Genomic DNA, 21,732 nt, shown 5'->3' with positions numbered 1-21,732 from the left:
AATATAACTGCTTCAAATGATTTCTCGTTTCAAAACGTATTTAAAGTCAATACATTTCAGTTTTAAATCATGTATAGACGCAACACATTGCCAAGTCCCAAGTCCCAAGAACTACAGCTTGAATGTATTAGTCCACTAATTATCCGTGCTGCCAGAGAATCATGTACGTAACATAAACAACGGTTCCACAATTACTTATCTAATAATCTAGACGGTAATCTGAGAATGTTGAAAAAATTTTTTTTTAAAAACATAAATAACATAGAAATGTGGAGTTTTATCAACGTCCCTGATACTCGCTATCAATGGCGAAGGCAGGGGGGGTTAAGGGGGGTCATAACCCCCTTCCCATAGACCTCTCGGTATATATATATAAAAAGTTTGAGGGTGGGTGCAAATCGAAAGTTTGAGGGGGGGGGGGGGTGCAAATCGAAAGTTTGAGGAGGGTGCTAATCGAAAGTTTGAGGGGGGGGGGTGCAAATCGAAAGTTTGTCCCCGGGTAAAAATTGGAACCCCCCCCCCCTTGAGACGATCCTGGCTACGCCACTGCTCGCTATTATTTATGTAAACTCATGTCAACAGATTGACTTGCTACATGTGAAACTGAATGTTTCGAGAACTGCAGAAACGACACCGAAGGTCAAAATAAACTCATCATTTCATTAAAGTGTGTTCTAAATGTGTAGGTTAGAATAGTAATTAAACCCGTACCAAACTTAACACAATATTTAAATGTCATTCATTACCAAAGTATAAAAAATATAATATTCAGTAATGGACACCAGCGAGAAAAGTCTCAAAGGTATTTGAGAGGTGTATAAATTAATTTAAAAATCATGCACAGCTTAGTTACAATTAATATGGTTATAAAATCCTGCCTGTCTGGTTTTTTTCGGACTTTACTAAAGATTGGATGTATTTGATGTTTATAATATTTTCGGTAACTAAATAAAAATTTAAAAAAAAGCAAAAACAATTTGGTTTTCACGTGTAAGGGCGACATAAACAATGGCCCCCATAAATTTTATTGTACACATTGTAAGCTAAAAATAGAAAACTAGGTTATGGGGTTTTTAATTTGCATTGTTATTTAAAAACTTGATCTGCAAAGTTTTGTAAACAAATAGTTATCGATCACTAAGTTACTGTACAGCCAATCAATATTTGTCTTACGAAAGTGAAACATCCGGTTATAACTAAGCTTGATGAAAATAAATAGAAATGTAGCCTTAAACTCAACAAATTATTTTCAAGTTCTCTGGATTTGCAACTTTTATAGCATTTATTCTAAAAATATAAAATTTCTAAATTAATTTTAGGCTTAAGTTTTTATTTTTTATTTTTTTTTACGGTCTAAATCTAAAAAGCACGTTTTTATTCCATGTCAACAACATTATGGAAGGAATCTCGTCAACTCGCTCGCCTCCATTAGAAACGAATTTTAAAAATGTCATGTTTTTAAAGTACAGAATAAACCGGGAGTGATCTCACGTAAACTTATATTCTTATATAACACTACGGGGTATAGCAACTCGGGACATAGACTTTATCGTTAATTTATTTTTTATTACTTTAACTTTTTAAATAGAACGAGCCGGCCCGCGGCATAACATACGCAGCTATTTAGTTGTTGTTTTTTCTACTTTTCAGTAATTCATAATTTGTGAATTCGACGGTACCAACGCTGCCACTGAAAATATTTCTTTAAAACACTATAAGTAGCACGTTAAGGACTATAGCCCCCCCCCCCCTCTTCAGTCCCCCCCCCCCCTACATTTAAAATAGTTTCAAATTAAATTATCTGCCCCTAATAGTCGTCACTAAACCCGGCTCTGCTTGTAATCATTCAGAGTGAACACAGCTCACTAAGACCATGTAGGGGTGGGGGGTGGTAGGGAGCGCGTTTACAGCTTGTTTTCTAGAGTCTCCCAAAAGAGAATTAAATATAGATAGATAGATTCTTTCTACTTTTCAGTAATTTATAATTTGTGAATTCGACAGTACCAATGCTGCCACTGAAAATATTTGCTTAAAAACACTAAACCCCCCTCCCCCCCCCCCCCCACGTGAAAGCAGCCTCCTCTTAGTTACCTCCTCTAAGTTTAAAAGCGTTTCAAACTAAATTATCTGCCCCTAATAGCCGTCACTAAACCCGTCTATGATTGTAAAATGTAAACAGCGTGAACCACAACTCACCAGACCATGTGAGGGGGTGGGGGGTGGTAGCGATAGAGAGGAAGAGAGGGGACTGTAAGGCGCGCTTGCAGCTTGTTTTCTAACGGCTCCCAGAAGAGAATTATATATATAGATCAGAAGAGAATTATATATATATAGATAGATAGAATCGCGTAGAAAAAAGAATTGGGCACCATGTGAACGCCAAACAAAATGTGTATAATAGTGCGCAATATTATTAGTACTTTTAAAATTCACATGCCTTTTTTGAGAAATCGGAAATAGCGTAAATTACTACTTCCGGTCAATTGAAATTACTCAAAATTTCAAAGAAGGCAGAGAATTAGATCTTTTACTTTTACGTATGTTTAAAATTTCATTTTTCTATCTGAAATATAACTCAAGTTATAGGCTTTTGAAAAATTCAAAGTAGAAAAAGTTCCTCTTCCGGTTATCTGAAATCGCTGAAAAGTTGATACGGATCTACAAATTTGATATAATACTTATGTATGAAATTTCATCAACCTAGTTATAACGGTACTCAAGTTATCGTGTTTACAGACACACACACATACATACACACACACACACGCGCGCGCACGCACGCATACACACACACAGACATACGGACAAGATTGCAAAACTATGTTTTTCCTACTCAGGGAGGTGTAAAACGTCGAGATTTGCAAAAATCTCTTTTTTTTGCAATACTTTCTCTATACTTCGTATTTACGAGAAAGTAAAAATGAAACTAGCTCTGAATGCAACAAATAATGACATGAAATAACTCGTCTGTGTGAAAGCTGGAACTTGTCTCTGGCAACACGCCAAACCGACAACGACACGACACAACGACACGTCAGAATAAAAGAAAAAACGCTCTTGAATTTACTTTATTTCCCAGGAAAATCTGATCAGTTTTTTTTTTAATATTTACAACATAGCAGGGGGTTAAAATCTTATGTCTAAGTTTGCTGAATAATAAATAATCTGCTGAGATAACATTTCTTCTTAAGAATTTATTGAGGTCAAGGTTTTTTTCAAAGCTGACTCAAGATTTTATAAGTTAGCGGGACGACCTCTGCGTTACCCCGAAGGTTATAAGTCTGATATATCTAAATACGTGCACAATCTGTTTTTACAGCTAAAACAGTTCAAAGAATCACAATATATACTCATTATTAGATTGTAAAATTTAAATTGGATCTTTAGGTACACTAAAAATTGCATTCTTCTTTAGAAGTGAATGCACATGTATGCCTTGTATAAGTGTGCATCTGAACAGGCACATAATCTACCCCTACACCCACACATCCCATCTACCTCTACACCCACACATAAATATAGCTACTCCCTACAGTTACGACTACGTCTACACCTACACTTACGGCTACATCTACACCTACACTTACCTATTACTACACTTAGATGAACGGCCACACCTACATGTAGATACAGTATTATAGAAACTAGTGTTAAAAAAGGGTCATTAAAATCAAGCTTTGCTTTACTATAAATCCATTGCTACAGTAGTTGAGAAGACTTGGTGAACTATGTAACTGTTATGTTCGCTAGACATATTCTTCCTGCCCAGCTCACCACAACTCTACTGCATCTAGGAGATATTGTGTAATTTTCTATGAAAATGAAACCTAAACAGAAACGACCTCTAGTTTGTTGCGGACCATAACACTATATTGTTGACGGTATATTGAACATTTTTTTTTTCAAGAAATATAATGCTCTTTATAAAAACATTGACACGTTTATAGCTAAGTTTTCCGGTGATTGATTATGGTATGCCTTATAAGGTCATCTCAGTGAGGGGTTCAACTGGTTGTGTCTTTTTGTCGTTGTGACGCAATTTCCTGCTAAATCTCGCTTGACATTTTCACACGACTTCTCGTAAACTTTAGCATGTACGATCACGATTTGGGGAACCGGGTAATGCTATTTCCTGCAGAGTAGGCAGAATGAATATATGAGGCCAGTTTCACACTAAACATCCAAATTAATTATTTAACCTGTTCTGGTCGATTAATCTATAAATATTGACATGCCATTGGTTGCCTAGCGATAAGCTAACTCGTATTTTTGTATAAATGTAACCGCCTACCTCTTACTTTCACTCTAGTTTCGAAACGTCGACTAAAGTTATACTCTCTTCGGTAAGTACTATTTAAAACGTATTTTATTTAAAGCTTTATTTTTCTTCTGAAATTGGTTGACTTAAAGAAATGTACTTTGTTGTTGATGACTTTATAACACGTTTATTACCTTGAATAAATCGTATCAATTCTTCCTTTTATGGCATAATGTATGTATGATGCTACCTTTAGCGTATCCTTAAATTATTAATGAAAGGTTATTTGGGTACCATCCTACTAAGATTGACACTTATTGAACAAACTTTCGATCATATGCATTATTTTAAATGCAATATGAAAAATTGAAATAGCTGCATTTATCATTCAAAATATAATGTATGTGAAATATTTGATATTTAAAAAATACTATTCTTGTCTTTTATATCTATTTTGAAATGTCAAAAAAAAGATAAAATCCCTCTTGCTGATCATAAAAATACATTTTAACTATAGAAATTGTATTTACTTTTTCTGCTATCCAATTTTCCCCCATTACTCTCAGTCGTTAGCCATCTTTCCAATTCTGTAACTTTTACTGTTAGAAATTATTTTACATTTAACATTGCGTTCTTGATATTATTTAATTTTTCAGAACTGCCCGGATAAGCCCAATTTAAAAATATGGAAAGTAATGAAACTGTTGAGGAATCAAGTAAAAATATAAAAATTCTAGCAATAAATTCTGGGGGTACTATCGGAATGATTAAAGTGGGTACAGAGCTCGTTCCACCAGAAAGGGGACACTTTTATAGGGCTCTGAGAGATAAACTCGGCTATTCGAATTTCGGTACTTGGCCAAATTCAAACTCGTTTCATTTAACTCACGAGGACAAAACAGAAAACATTACTAAAATAATAAGGATTGATTTAGAGGAAACTGACAACCTTCTAGACTCGGCAGATATGAGTTATGATCAATGGTCGGAAATTGCCCAAATAATTAAAGACAAATACGATGATTATGATGGCTTCGTGGTCATCCACGGCACGGACACGATGGTCTACGGTGCCAGTGCTCTGTCCTTCATGTTCGAGAACTTATCCAAACCTATCGTCTTCACCGGAGCACAGATTCCCATGTACGATGCCAGAAGTGACGGCTGGAACAACCTTATCTCGTCTTTTATCGTCGCTAGCGCACAGGACAATCTGCCAGTCGTAAGCATCTGCTTCAACAGCAAAGTATACATGGGGAACCGATGCATCAAACAAGACTCCGATGGTTTCGATGCCTACACCTCAGGTGATGCTCCCCTGGTGACGCTGGGTACGAGAATAACATTCAGAAGACTCGATACGACTACTGGCACGCTAGCTGTTCGATGTCAAATGGAAAAAAACGTCAAGCAAATTTCAGTTTATCCAGAGATGCAAGCCAGAGATATCACTTCCCTGTGGGATAAAGCTCATAAGTACAAGGGAGCCGTCCTGGTTTCATACGGAGCTGGAAACATACCTGATGACATGGTCAAATTTGTCCAGCAAGCTTGTGAAAAGGAGATTTTGATTGTCAATGTGACACAATGCCATAAAGGTGGTGTGGCCACTGATTATAGATCAGGAAACAAATTGATGGCGGCGGGCGTGGTCTTTGGTGGGGACATGACCCCAGCCGCAGCTTTAATGAAACTTAGCTACATCTTAGGGAGGTACGCAGGGTTATCCATAGTGGAGAAGAAACGAAAGTTCAGTGTAATTTTATGTAATGAGTCTGAAGCCCAAATAAGGTAGGCCTATACGTAATAGAGAGATAAAAAAAGTATTTTAAAATACGTGGATAACATAAGTATTGTAAATACTTTTCAGATTTTACACACAATTAACCCTCCTTGTCTCGAACAAAACCCTTTAACCCAATCAGTAGCAATGCAAAAAAAAACAAAGAATCCTTGCTAACTCTCCATCTTGGAAGATATCAAAACTTAGCTCTTGTTTTAATTGTATAGAATTTCTTTTAGTCTGGTTTCATGCAATTTTTGCAAGGTCGCGTATTGTGTCTGTTTATTTAAACTTGTATGCTGAATTGTATTTTTTTTCTAGATTTGTAATTAGATTATTATTAAGATGTAATTATAGTACTCACATGCTTTCCTATGTTTATTTTAATACCCAAATAAAAAAAAATCACTTGTTACTCTTTCGCTTGTACATTTTACTTTTGATTTACACACTAGATAATAAAAGATTATTTATTTCACTCTGCATTGTTAGATTTGTCCTTTAAATTAGACGTGATTTTAAAATATTTTTTATAGATAATGTAGAGAAATTATATTCAAGAAAATATGTATTTATATTATGTTTCCCTTTTATTTTAGATGTTTTCTTACAATAAACATAATGTACGCAATGTGGGTTGTTTTTTTTTCAGTATTTATAGCATGAAATATATACAACTTGTGGTCGGTCCTATTGTTGCATTAGATTGTGTTTCACTTTCATATCTTTTCAAACAAATGTAGGAATTTAAGTTAAAAGGATCAATTGAAACATTTTTACTTTCTCGTATATACGTAGTAGCCTATAGAGAAAGTATTGTAATCGTGCAAAAAAAAAAAATCGAGATTTTTACAAATCTCGACGTTTTACACCTCACTGATACGGAAAAAAATAATTTTGCAATCTTGTCCGTATGTCTGTGTGTGTGTGTGTGTGTCTGTCTGTGTGTCCGTGTGTAAACACGATAACTTGAGTACCGTTACTGCTAGGTTGATGAAATTTCATATATAGGTATTTTATCAAAATCGTAGATCCGTATCAACTTTTGAGCGATTTCCGATAACCGGAAGTGGTACTTTTTCTACTTTGAATTTTTCAAAAGCCTATAACTTGAGTACTATTTCAGATAGATAAATGAAATTTCACATGTAAGTAAAAGATCTAATTCTCTACCTTCTGTTAAATTTTGAGTAATTTCCGTTTACCGGAAGTAGTAATTTACGCTACTTCCGATTTCTCAAAAAACTAATGTAAATTTTAAAAGTACTAATAATATTGCGCACTATTATGCGCTTTTTTATTTCGCGTTCACTTGGTGTGCAATTAATTTGTCTAAGAGATTTTATTCTATTTTTAAAACTTTAAGTATTAAATATGGATTAAAAATCATGTCTATAGCCCGAGTTCCCATCCCCTGTTATTTTATATAAAAATATTCGAGAAAGTTTAGGGGAGATCACTCCCGGTTTATTTTTATTTTGATCAATTCAGAATTTTAAAAATTTGAGAATAAAGTTGATAGCTAAAGAACAATACTACTTTTATATGCAAACATTGCATAAAGTGTCACATTTTATTGTTATTTGATCCCAAGTTCCGTTAGCATCTTAAATTGTTCATAAATACGTTTTATATTTAGGATAAAACTATGTTCGGTGTATTTGCCGTTTAGATTGATGATAACAACTTTAAAATAGTTCAGAAAATGTATTATCGGAACTTGCAAAAAACAAAATTTCTTTTTGTAAAAAATAAGTAAAGAAATTGTTTTTAAAAATCTGGAACTCTCATGTACGAAAATCATTTATTAGTTGGACTCTACGTTAAGGTTAAGTTCATTTTCTAGCTAAAACACAGAGAAGAGGGTTGTTCCCAAACTGTTAGATATATATATATATATATATATATATATATATATATATATATATATATATATATATATATATATATATATATATATATATATATATATATATAAATTGTCATTTTTCTGATGTTGAAATGCAGGAGAAAACAGAACTTGACTCACCCAGAGAATGAAGTGAAGCCTCTTTAACATTGTCGAAGTCAGTTGTTTCAGAGGGGAATTAAAAGGGAAAACTTGTTTTCAACATTTAACTGAGTTATTTTTCTTTCTTAATACATGAGATTTTTATTTTCCTAAATAAACAGTTAATGTTCGATAAATTGACGAAATAAACCAAGTAAGTATAATACTGGTGAGGGTGATTTCACATTTTCCGTTGCTAAAAGCAAAGATTCCCTTTTTATTTTCTCGATTATACTAAGTATAGAGAAACTCTTGTAATCGTGCAAAAAAAAAATCGAGATTTTTACAAATCTCGACATTTTACACCTCACTGATACGGAAAAACATAATTTTGCAATCTTGTCCGTATGTCTGTGTGTCTGTGTGTGTGTGTGTGTCTGTGTCTGTCTGTGTGTAAACACGATTACTTGAGTATCGTTACAGCTAGGTTGATGAAATTTCATATATAAGTATTATATTAAAATCGTAGATCCGTATCAACTTTTGAGCGATTTCCGATAACCGAAAGTGGTACTTTTTCTACTTTGAATTTTTCAAAAGCCTATAACTTGAGTACTAATTCAGATAGATAAATGAAATTGCACATGTGAGTAAAAGATCTATTTCTCTACCTTCTATCAAATTTTAAGTGATTCCCGTTGACCGGAAGTACTAATTTACGCTATTTCCGATTTCTCAAAAAACGCATGTAAATTTATAAAGTACTAATAATATTGCGCACTATTACGCACATTTGGTTTTGGTGCTCGCTTGTTGCGCATTTTTTTTTCAACTAGATTTTATTCTATTTTTACAAGCTTTTATTTAACTCACTTCCTCTGTCGTCAGTCGTCAGTCGTCAGTCTAGACGGAAACGCAGGAATGAAAATTCGGACAGTTCTACTTGACCGACACGATTCACAGTTGGCACGTGGGTCAAGACATGAAGACAATGCAATCTGAATCTAAATTTGACTTAATTGGATGCCTAATTAATTTTTTATGAATTAATTAAAATTGGGACCGAATTAGTAGGCATGTCTAGCCAACCACACCACACGCGTCATCACCTTCAATAGCTGCGCCATCACGTAATGGCTGCGTTCAAAAACCATTGCGCGCCTACTGAACGTGATGTTCAGTAGGCCCGCAATGGTTTTTAGTCATGTAACTCTATTGTAAATAAAACATGTAACGTACTGAAAAAAAAATTCATAAAAATCGTTTTAATAACAAGCTTTTATGTAATGATGCACTAAAAAGTAGAAAATAAATTATAGACTACTATTTAAATAACTATAAAGAAAAGCGTGGGTGTCTTCCTTAACATTAGTAAAGGTATCCAATAGATACTAAAGTGACCCACGCTTTTCTTTATAGTTATTTAAATAGTAGTCTATAATTTATTTTCTACTTTTTAGTGCATCATTACATAAAAGCTTGTTATTAAAACGTTTTTTATGAATTTTTTTTACAAGCTTTTATTTAACTCACTTCCTCTGTCTGTCGACAGTCTGTCGTCAGTCTAGATAGAAACGTAGGAGTGAAAATTCGGACAGTTCTACTTGACCGATACGATTCACAGTTGGCACGTGGGTCAAGACATGAAGACAATGCAATATGAAACTAAATTTGACTTAATTGGATGCCTAATTAATTTTTTATGAATTAATTAAAATTTGGACCGAATTAGTAGGCATGTCTAGCCAACCACACCACACGCGTCATCACCTTCAACGTGATGTTCAGTAGGCGCGCAATGGTTTTTAGTCATGTAACTCTATTGTAAATAAAACATGTAAAGTACTGAAAAAAAAATTCATAAAAAACGTTTTAATAACAAGCTTTTATGTAATGATGCACTAAAAAGTAGAAAATAAATTATAGACTACTATTTAAATAACTATAAAGAAAAGCGTGGGTGTCTTCCTTAACATTAGTAAAGGTATCCAATAGATACTAAAGTGACCCACGCTTTTCTTTATAGTTATTTAAATAGTAGTCTATAATTTATTTTCTACTTTTTAGTGCATCATTACATAAAAGCTTGTTATTAAAACGTTTTTTATGATTTTTTTTTTTAAAAGTTTAAGTAAACCAAAATCATGTCTATATTCCGAGTTGACATCCCACGTAGTGTTATATTAGAATATTCGAGAAAGTTTAGGGGAGATCACTCCCGGTTTATTAGACTTAGCGATCTATTGAAGTAAAGTGTTCATGTTTCTTGACCTTGGCATAAGAAGGGATAGTGTGGTCAGCTCAATGCCCGGCCGCCTTTACTTTCCCAAGAGTAAGTCGACCACCCATTAGAGCTGACAGGACTCAATGACGTCCTACATTCAAACGTTCGAACTGAGAACCGAACCCGGGACTTTCGTGCTAGCAGCCAAACCCTCTACAATTCGACCATGCCGTGTCTTCATTGTGTGTGTCGTAGATCTTGACGTTTTATACCTCCATGAGTCGGAAAAAACTTTGTATTGCAATCTCGCCTGTCTATAAGTCTGAATGCAAACAAGATAACTTGAGTACCGTTTAACTTAGGTTGACTAAATAACAATTATAAGTATTTTATCAAATTTGTAGTAGTTTTCTATCAACTTCATATCGTATTTATTTTACCGGAATAAGCACTTCATCCTAATTTCGTAGTAACAAGATAATCTGAGCTCTGTTATAGTTAGGTAGACGAAACGTCTTATAAAAGTATAAGATCTTATACTTGGATTACGAACAGTTTAGACTACGAACACCACAGGTTAGGACCACTCTAGACTAGGACCAACTTAGACCATTTTCATGTTACGTTCATAACCCGTATACATTTTTAAACCTCAACCATCGAAAAAATTGTTTTTCTTTTTAGATGCATGATAAAACGTGTGCTGTGGTCTAGCTCTGGAGTTGACTTATTTTCAGCAATCTATGATACAACTAGCCGTCGGTACTATTCACACGTAAAATATAGGCCTATATATTTTAAATGTTATAGACCTGTGGTCAAAACGCAATGTGTTTTACTATGCGTTAAATGATATTAGTGACAAAGTAAAGAAATAACTAAATAGCTAAAAATCCAACACGGCTACCAATACCTGCTACAAAAATTAAAACCAAATTATATACATTAGTCAACACAACACCATATTAAATGCACACACCAGATTAAGAGACTTGATTTCGTTAAAAACACGGCTGTTCAATGGGATTTATGTAGTTTTTTAAAGTAATTTGTATCAGTTTTAGCCGAGAAAATTGTATACATTTCAAAGCGTACGTCTTGCTAAATTAAATTTGAATGAAATAGTTCATTTTTTAAAATATAATTTAGTTTATACATTTAATACATCCAACATACTATTTTCAACAAAAGTGCTCCATATATTGCTGAAGATACTGATCTCACAGCCTTAAAAATATTTAGCGGACCAAGCAAGACCAAGTAAGTGAGAAAGAGAGAGAGAGGGAGGGGGGAGAGAGAGGGACGAGAGAGAGAGAAGTGCACACATGGGCTTTTATATAATTGGACTAGCCGTCGGTACCCGTTACACGTGAATTATAGGCCTGTATATTTTCATGTTAGACTTGTTTGAGAAAAATATTTTAAAATATAGTTATTGGTCGAAACGCAATGTGCTTTACTACACGTTGAAAGATATTAGTGACAAAACAAAGAAATAACTAAATAACTAAAAATCCTGCACATTTAATAAAAGATAGACTACCAATACCTATTAGAAAAATTAAAACCAGGGTATATGCCTTATCAATCAACACAACACCATATTTAATGCACACGCTCATTGAGAGACTTCAAATTAAGCGACTAAAATGATTTCGTTAAAACCCGGCTGTTCAATGGTAGTTATGTTGTTTTTAAAAGTAAATGTTATTAGTTTAGGCCGAGAAAATTGTATACATTTCAAAGCGTACGTCTTGATATTTAGATCTAAATCAAATTTGAATGAAATAGTTAATTTCTTTATATTCTAAAATTGTAAGATGACGACATTAGTTTTGTGTTCTTTCCGTAGTTTAAACATGTGGCATGTGACGTCATTGTTTATTGCGTTCTTGTCACGACAAAAAACACTTTTCCGGCTGCATAGTTAAAAATGCGTTTCTACATTCGAATATGCTTATATTTTTATTTTCCTGCTTAAAATAAAATTTAGTTTATACATTTATAACTTCCACCATATTATTTTCAACAAAAGTCTGTATCTTTAAGTTCTCCAATTATCGCTGAACATACTGATCGCATAGCCTCAAAAATGTTGCGGACAGAGAGAAAGAGACAGAGCGAGAGAGAAGTGCGCACATGGGCTTTTATATATTAGGATGTTATGAGTGAATATTGATAAAATTGTAGGTCCCGAGACCTCAAGCCAACATGTAGATGACATGACCCACATTTCCCAACTTCCGGGTCGCGTCTCGTGTCTGTCGTTTTAAAATTAAACCTAACGCCAAACCTGACAAAATACCACCTCTAACTTAAGCTGTCACTAGTCACACAATGAAGTAATCAATTCCTGTGTAGATGGGGAAGACGTCTTCGGCGTATTGATAGAAGTGAATCATTGAACTGTGGTAACGAGGTATTAATGACTTGAGTTAAAATTGTCAACTTAATGTTCATGTTATTATAGTGCACTTCTATCACAAGTGTAAATTGTGCGGTTTGTTTCGTTAAACTCCGATTTTTAAAACACTTTTTAGTAGAACCACGCCCACATCCCTGTCCTTTGTGAGCGGCGTTTGATTGGATTAACAGATTGACACCATCTTCAATGAAGCCCGCGCGATCGTCACATTTCGGTCAATATCTCGCCGAATCTCGCGTCCACGGGAAGATATAGAACGTGATTGTCGTCTGGGTATTGTCGCCTTGTTTGACCTATCGCTTGCTCGCTAGATCTGGAGACAATGTGTTTAAGCCTACAGTTCCGTAAGATAAGAATAGAATCGGGTTTTTACGCGAGGATAGTTTTGAAACAAACCTTGAATATTTATTTCTAGGCTGTCCAACACTTTGGAACGCGGGCCTTATAGGAGTCAGCTCGCCAATCATAAATATCACACACAGCATTCTATCTTATATGTATCATGTTGATCTGGTTTCAGCATTAGCTTGTGTAATGTAGTAAGTCGTTCTTTTTGTGGATTAAATCTTCGTTCACAATGCCTTTTTTATTGTTATCCTCAATGTCTTTGTGATTGTTAGCCACAATGTCTTTGTGATTGTTAGCCACAATGTCTTTGTGATTGTTAGCCACAATGTCTTTGTGATTGTTAGCCACAATGTCTTTGTGATTGTTAGCCACAATGTCTTTGTGATTGTTAGCCACAATGTCTTTGTGATTGTTAGCCACAATGTCTTTGTGATTGTTAGCCACAATGTCTTTGTGATTGTTAGCCACAATGTCTTTGTGATTGTTAGCCACAATGTCTTTGTGATTGTTAGCCACAATGTCTTTGTGATTGTTAGCCACAATGTCTTTGTGATTGTTAGCCACAATGTCTTTGTGATTGTTAGCTACAATGTTTTTGTGATTGCTACTCACAATGTCTTTGTGATTGTTAGCCACAATGTATTTGTGATTGTATACCACAATGTCTTTGTGATTGTATACCACAATGTCTTTGTGGTTGTTAGCAACAATGTCTTTGTGAAAATATACAGTGCTTTAACTTCTCCCAACTCTTTTTAAGTCTACCATTTAGCGAACTATTCTACATCTTTCAAATAAGCCTTTAGGGTTCTTTACATTTTAATTCAATTTCTAAAAGTTTCTTCCACATATAAGCTAACCTCACCGACACCAGGCTAAGTCATGAAAGCAAAAACCGTGAATTTCACCTGAAAACCGTCAACTCTCAACACCTCAACAAACCTCAGACAAGAATCCCGTCAACACCTAAACAAACCTCAGACAAGAATCCCGTCAACTCTCAACACCTAAACAAACCTCAGACAAGAATCCCGTCAACTCTCAACACCTAAACAAACCTCAGACAAGAATCCCAACATCGTGACCTCAATGTTTACACAGACGCCATGTCTACCCATCTAATTAGGCCTGGAGTTTCCAAATTTACCTGGCTCCTAAAGGAAGCTGAAGTAGTTGACATGCAGGTCGTCGTCTGCGGTAAAGCGGTTGACACTTGGAGAAAAGATTGGCGTCATTCTTTACACTGTCAGTCAGGAGTCTAATCCCAGCTGCACTAATTGTCTTCGTCATTGTCGTAGGGGGTGGCAGAGATAGTTAGGAGTCTAAACTCTCACACTAATTGTCTTCGTCATTGTCGTAGGGGGTGGCAGAGATAGTTAGGAGTCTAAACTCTCACACTAATTGTCTTCGTCATTGTCGTAGGGGGTGGCAGAGATAGTTAGGAGTCTAAACTCTCACACTAATTGTCTTCGTCATTGTCGTAGGGGGTGGCAGAGATAGTTAGGAGTCTAAACTCTCACACTAATTGTCTTCGTCATTGTCGTAGGGGGTGGCAGAGATAGTTGGGAGTCTAAACTCTCACACTAATTGTCTTCGTCATTGTCGTAGGGGGTGGCAGAGATAGTTAGGAGTCTAAACTCTCACACTAATTGTACTAGTCATAGCAGAAATAAGCTGAGAAAGGACGCTATTCGTAGATGTTTTTAAGTAACCGAGTGGGGGGGGGGGGTGGGGCAATTGATACTTAATTTCAGCATCCTTTTTTTTCAGGTTAAATTAAATGCCATTTTTCTATGCACTGTGGTGGTAGTCTACGGTTGTAAACACACACAAAACAATCAAAATTGTAAAGAAGTATTATGTTGTTTTCGGAAAGTGAAACTGGATCTTAACATACTAAAGTTAGCTTGGGGAAGAATGTAATGAGTCTTATCTAGCAGATGTAAAGAGGACGTTGAAAAAAAAATGGTGATTGACACAAATCACAACAAAAATTAAAAACTAAATAAATTAGGTTACTACGTCTATAAAGTTTAGAGTTCTTTAATTATTGTTCACAACTAAAATTAATATGTAGCCTATATTTTAACAGAAACCATCCTGATTACTACCCAGTCTGGTCGTGCCTTAGAAAAACCACCAAGACAGTGACGAGATACCACCAGTATTAATGTAGATACCACTTGTGCTGATTTAATATACCACCCACGCTACAGTGAGAAACGGGTTCCATCCATCCCATTAACGTAAAGGTCCCTGCCCCAGCGGCCATATTGCCCCACACCGACTGGCGTCCATGTTGATTTAGTAGTCCCCACTATTTTTCTAATACAGCTTCATATCGCATTCAACCAGAAAGATAAATTTACTTTAGCCTAACCCTTTTGGGTGTGTTTTATCGTGAGATGCAAGCACTCCTAAGTTTAAGGAAATTTATTTCTAGCTTGACACGTGATAGGTCTATAATTTGTATCAAATTATATATATATATATATATATATATATATATATATATATATATATATATATATATATATATATATATATATATATCCAATAAAATCTTTTATTCTTACTAAAAACCTATTTTATTTTTTATCGAATACATTGACATAAGAGGTGGGTGATGTATGCTAAACAGTTTGTTAAGATTGTGCGAACATAAAAAATTTATTCATGTATGAAATAAACCGGGAGTGATCTCCCCTAAACTTTCTCGAATATTCTATTACGAGGGATGGCAACTCGGGACATAGACAATATTTGTTATCCATTTTTAATTACTTAAATTTTTTATAATAGAATAGAATCTCGTAAAAAAAAGAATTGCACACCAAGTGAAAAGTTTCCCTTTCAAACTTGACGGTCTATGGGGCAAGTGAAATAGAGCTCACTTGTTTCTGTGACCTCGGCATATGAAGAGATAGTGTGGTCAGCACTATGCCCAGCCGCCTTTACTTTCCCTAGCAGTCCAGCTCTCTACCGCTAGACCACTCCGTCCCACACCAAGTGAACGCGCAATAAAATGTGTATAAAAGTGCGGGATATTATTAGTACTTTATAAATTTACATGCGTTTTTTGAGAAATCGGAAATAGCGTAAATTAGTACTTCCGGTCAACGGAAATTACTCAAACTTTGATAGATGATAGAGAATTAGATCTTTTACTTACGTGTGAAATTGTATGCATCTATCTAAAATAGTACGCAACTTATAGGCTTTTGAAAAATTCAAAGTAGAAAAAGTACCACTTCCGGTTATCGGAAATCGCTCAAAAGTTGATACGGATCTACGATTTTGATAAAATACTTATATATGAAATTTCATCAACCTAGCTGTAACGGTACTCAAGTTATCGTGTTTACACACAGACAGACACACAGACACACAGACTTACGGACAGAATTGCAAAGTCCAGTTTTTACGACTCGATAACGCATAAAACGCCAAAACGTTTATATATTTGTATTTATAATTTTTGCCTGATTAAAATAAGTCCTCTATACTCCGGATGTTATGAAGTACTGAGGAGTAAAACGGTGAAAACTGTCAAAATTTCATGTTATTTTTGTGCACGATTACAATACTTTCTCTACACTTCGTATAAAAAGAAAGTAAAAACATTTCTCCATTTAAACTTCAAAAACCATTTTTACTTTCTCGTATACAGAGTATAAAGGAAGTATTGTAAACGTGCACAAAAATCACATGAAATTTTCTTCTCGCTTGACACGTGATAGTTCTATAATTTGTATCAAATTATATATTACATAAATATATTTAAAAAATGTATTTCTGGTAAAACTTATTTTTTTTTTCCCACGTTTTCTTTAACTTGCTTTCTCTGTGTGTTTATTTATTTATTTGTTTGTCTTTCCAATCCAATCTTGGGATCGAAATTTCTGGCACTTCCCAGTTAGCTAGCGCGCTGAAATTTTCAGGGAAGCTTTCTTTTGGATGACCATTGAATATTCAATTGTTATTATTACTAAATTGATCAATGGAAACATTTTATTGAGCATTTTAGACCGCTATATAATCTATATATATAATTCTCCTCTGCTAGCCATTACAAAAAAAACCAGCGACGCGTACCTCGCGCGCAGTGAAGCGAACGATCACATGTCGCCACAGGCTTAGGGGCAGAGAATTTAGCTTGAACCGAGTTTAAACTTACAGGAGGTAGGCCAGTTTGGGGGAGACGATATGGTCGAGTGGTTGGGCACACGATTGCTATCCAACTCGACACGGGTTCAAATCTATGTGTTCTAGTCAGTAACGTATTCAAACAACGTGTTTTTTACGAGTTGTCTTTTTACGAGTTGTCTTTTTACGAGTTGTCTTTTTACGAGTTGTCTTTTTACGAGTTGTCTTCGTTTACCCAAAAAAAGTGAAAAGATAAAATCGATAGCAAGATTTTAATGGAAACAAACAGACAAAGACTAAAAAGTAGAAAATAATAATCATTAAAAAAGTTTTAAAAAACCCACGTTTTCTGATTGAACTAAAAAGTAGAAAATAAATGCTATAGGCCCTACATCACAATAATGCAAGCGATCACTCTACTATAAGCGAGCAAAAACGTGGGGCGCCGTGATTTTCTTACAGTTTCTAATACTGTTGACTCTCTACAAGCTCCCTAATAAAAGTCAATAGTATTATCTAATCAATAGTAATATTACTTCTACTTCGGCGCCCCACGTTTTTGATCGCTTATAGTAGAGTGATCGCTTGCATTATTGTGATGTAGGGCCTATAGCATTTATTTTCTACTTTTTAGTTCAATCAGAAAACGTGGGTTTTTTAAAACTTTTTTAATGATTATTATTATCCAATACATTGACATAAGAGGTGGGTGATGTAGGCTAAACAATTTGTTAAGATTGTGCGAACATAAATAATTTATTCATGTATGAAAAAAAACATTTCTCCATTTAAACTTCAAAAACCATTTTTACTTTCTCGTATACAGAGTATAGAGGAAGTTTTGTAATCGTGCACAAAAATCACATGAAATTTTGACAGTTTTCACCGTTTTACACCTCAGTATTTCATCACATACGGAGTATGCTATAGAGGACTTATTTTAATCGGACAAAATTATAAATCCAGATTTATCAAAATGTTAGCGTTTTATGCGTAATCGAGTCGGAAAAACTAGACTTTGCAAATTTGTCCGTTTGTCGTGTGTGTGTGTGTGTGTTTGTGTGTGTGCGTGCGTGCGTGAGTGCGTGCGTGCGTGCGTGTGTGTGTTTGTCTCTGTAAACACGATAACTTGAGTACCGTTACAACTAGGTTTATGAAATTTTAAATATAAGTATTATATAAAATTTGTAGTTTTGTATCAACTTTTCAGCGATTTCCGATAAACAAAAGAGGGACTTATTCTACTTTTAGTTTTTCAAAAGCCTATAACTTGAGTACTGTTTCAGATAGATAAAACGAAATATCATATATTACTAAAAGGTCTAATTTTCTGCCTTCTGTCAAATATTTTTAGTAATTTCCGTTGACCTAAGTAGTAATTTACGCTATTTCCGATTCCTCAAAAAAACGCATGTGAATTTATAAAGTACTGATTAGTTCCGAGTTGCCATCTCGCGTAGTGTTATATTAGAATATTCGAGAAAGTTAAGAGGAGATTACTAACGGGTTAATTTTTTAATTGACATTCTGAGTTGACGCCAAGTTTAGAAATTTACATGAATGATTGAAAGATATTTTTAGTGCTGTGATTGACTGTAATTTTGTATGTAAATAAAGAAATTGAGATTCAATTTTATTTTGTGGATAAAATGTGCACATTGTTCACGTCGATGTTTTGGGTGTTAGATACCAGTGTTATGGTATAACAAAGTTTTTTTTAGAATCCAAGACTTGTTAAACCACTAACAAGGCAATTTCTGATGACATTATATCACGTCAATTTTTCTAACCCATTTCCACATAACGTCCGATTGTCTAACCAATTTCCGAACATCAAGACCAATTTTTTTAAATTAATTCCCTACATAAGTCCGATTTTATAACAAATTATCCTAAATCGAGTCTAATTTTATAATTTTATTTTTGTAACTCAATTTATTATATCAAATCCAATTTCTATCCACTTTCCTAAACGAATTTTACTATTTAAACAGCTTTTCCCCATGAAATCAAATTTTCTAGCTACTTTTTCTAAATCAATTCCAATCTCTAAACTACATTCCCTACATCAATTCCAATATTACATATATATTTTTTCTGCATAACATCCAATCTTTAAACTATATTTCCTACATCAATTCCAATTTTTTACCATATTTCTAACATCAAATTCAATATCTTAGCCACATTTTCCAACACTAAGTCCGCTTTACATTTTCAAATATTAAGACCAATTTTTTAACCACATTTTCCAATATTAAGTCCAATTTTTAACCACATTTTCCAACATTAAGTCCAATTTCTTAACCACATTTTCCAACATTAAGTCCAATTTTTTAACCACATTTTCCAACATTAAGTCCAATTTTCCAACAGTCCAATCTTTAAACCCTTTGCACTAGAAAAGTTCCCCCCCCCCCTGCCACCAAATAGTCTCCCCTCTCTACAGTTTCTCCCTGTGTTTATTTTGGCCATCACGTGACACAAATACCCAATCACAACTCGTCGCCAACCGCAGGTACTCATGTCACCCGATGTCACCGCCATGTTGTCAGGCGTCTGACATCAACTGTCAGATCAACATTGGCATCACGTCACGACCTGACCTTGTCATGACCTTGAAAGACCTGGTCACAGAGTTAAGACCAAATGGCGTCTTGAGATTACGTCAGCGCCGCGTCCTGAAAACATCACCAGCTTGTAAACAGCTCTAATCCTCTAAAACACTTGGCATTCTGTTTAACTTGACATTTTTACCCAACAAATTCCACTTGTTGAGCAAGCAATTTTTTACTACAAGGAAATAGTTTTATTTTTATTTACAGTACCACAAGGAGAAAGTGGGAATAGTTGGACCATTCAAAACACGAATTATGGAGATGGTTATTTACTTGTAGGCTTCCACAGAGTGAATTACTTCGTTTGAGTATTACATTGAAGTAAGCCTAAATACTTCTGAAAGAATGCCAAGAATTTATATTTGTATAAAAGACTTTTGATTTCAGTTAGTCTATAAACTTTTGTAATAAACACTTACTCGTATATTTTTTGCTACAGTTTTTTTAAACACAGTTTTGTTTATGTCGATGTAGTCGAGTTATAGAGCGCTCGATTAATAGCCTCGAATTTCCGGGTTTGATTCATGGATAAATACATGTCTTTTCACCTAATAGATACCCGATTTATGTAAGGTACAGAACTGATCACACTGTCAATATCTGTGCCTAATGGAAGTCTACTTTTTAGTGCCATACAACACAAGCTTCTTTAACACTCGCCGATGTCCTGACCCTTGTCTTTAACACTCGCCGATGTTCTGACCCTTGCCTTTAACACTCGCCAATGTTCTGACCCTTGCCTTTAACACTCGCCAATGACCTGACCCTAGCCTTTAACACTCGCCAATGTTCTGACCCTTGCCTTTAACACTCGCCAATGTTCTGACCCTTGCCTTTAACACTCGCCAATGTTCTGACCCTTGCCTTTAACACTCGCCAATGTTCTGACCCTTGTCTTTAACACTCGCCAATGTTCTGACCCTAGCCTTTAACACTCGCCGATGTTCTGACCCTTGCCTTTAACACTCGCCAATGTTCTGACCCTTGCCTTTAACACTCGCCAATGTTCTGACCCTTGCCTTTAACACTCGCCAATGTTCTGACCCTAGCCTTTAACACTCGCCAATGTTCTGACCCTTGCCTTTAACACTCGCCAATGTTCTGACCCTTGCCTTTAACACTCGCCAATGTTCTGACCCTTGCCTTTAACACTCGCCAATGTTCTGACCCTTGTCTTTAACACTCGCCAATGTTCTGACCCTAGCCTTTAACACTCGCCGATGTCCTGACCCTTGCCTTTAACACTCGCCAATGTTCTGACCCTTGTCTTTAACACTCGCCAATGTTCTGACCCTTGCCTTTAACACTCGCCAATGTTCTGACCCTTGCCTTTAACACTCGCCAATGTTCTGACCCTTGCCTTTAACACTCGCCAATGTTCTGACCCTTGTCTTTAACACTCGCCAATGTTCTGACCCTTGTCTTTAACACTCGCCAATGTTCTGACCCTTGCCTTTAATACTCGCCAATGTTCTGACCCTTGCCCTGTCCTAAGCGAGGACATGGCCCTAACTTTCACCTTAATCCTAACCATATTCCTAACCATAATCCTAACCATAAACCCAACCATAATCCTAACCACAAACATAACTCACAGATTTCCGTCACCGAAGTGTCTGCTTGCAAAAATAAAGCCCGAAATATTTTAGTCAAGTAACCCAAATTTTCAAACATTCAAACGCCAAAATCTAATAATTTCACTCTACCCCTATGTAACACTATACACAGATGTTAAATGTTGGTACATGTTTTTAAATTTCCATAACCAAAGTTTCTCCAGGCCACGCCTAGATGTCATCTGCTGACAAAGTCAACAAAAGGTAAGATCGATGCCTCGCTACACGTCTGTGTAGGTACTCACTGCAATATTTGGGTGCTGTCTGCGCATGCGTCACTTACCGTTCAACATCCATAATCATAAAAAGCTAGAGGAATGAAGT

The 21,732-nt window shown here is 35.2% G+C and overlaps 1 protein-coding gene across 1 annotated transcript; it reads left to right on the top strand.

Annotated features, from left to right (window-relative positions):
- The first annotated feature begins 4,089 nt into the window (after positions 1 to 4,089).
- On the top strand, positions 4,090 to 6,664 carry LOC131939210 (L-asparaginase 1). The gene is made up of 3 exons (XM_059297442.1): positions 4,090 to 4,119; positions 4,310 to 4,343; positions 4,915 to 6,664. Exon 3 carries the CDS (start codon positions 4,944 to 4,946, stop codon positions 6,051 to 6,053), a length of 1,110 nt encoding a protein of 369 aa, XP_059153425.1. The 5' UTR covers positions 4,090 to 4,119; positions 4,310 to 4,343; positions 4,915 to 4,943; the 3' UTR covers positions 6,054 to 6,664.
- The last annotated feature ends 15,068 nt before the right edge of the window (positions 6,665 to 21,732 follow it).

This window comes from Physella acuta, unplaced genomic scaffold (genome assembly GCF_028476545.2).
Source record: "Physella acuta isolate Inbredline_101_S28 unplaced genomic scaffold, ASM2847654v3 ptg000006l, whole genome shotgun sequence".
NCBI classification, from domain to species: domain Eukaryota; kingdom Metazoa; phylum Mollusca; class Gastropoda; family Physidae; genus Physella; species Physella acuta.
This window is presented reverse-complemented; position numbering and strand designations above follow the sequence as displayed.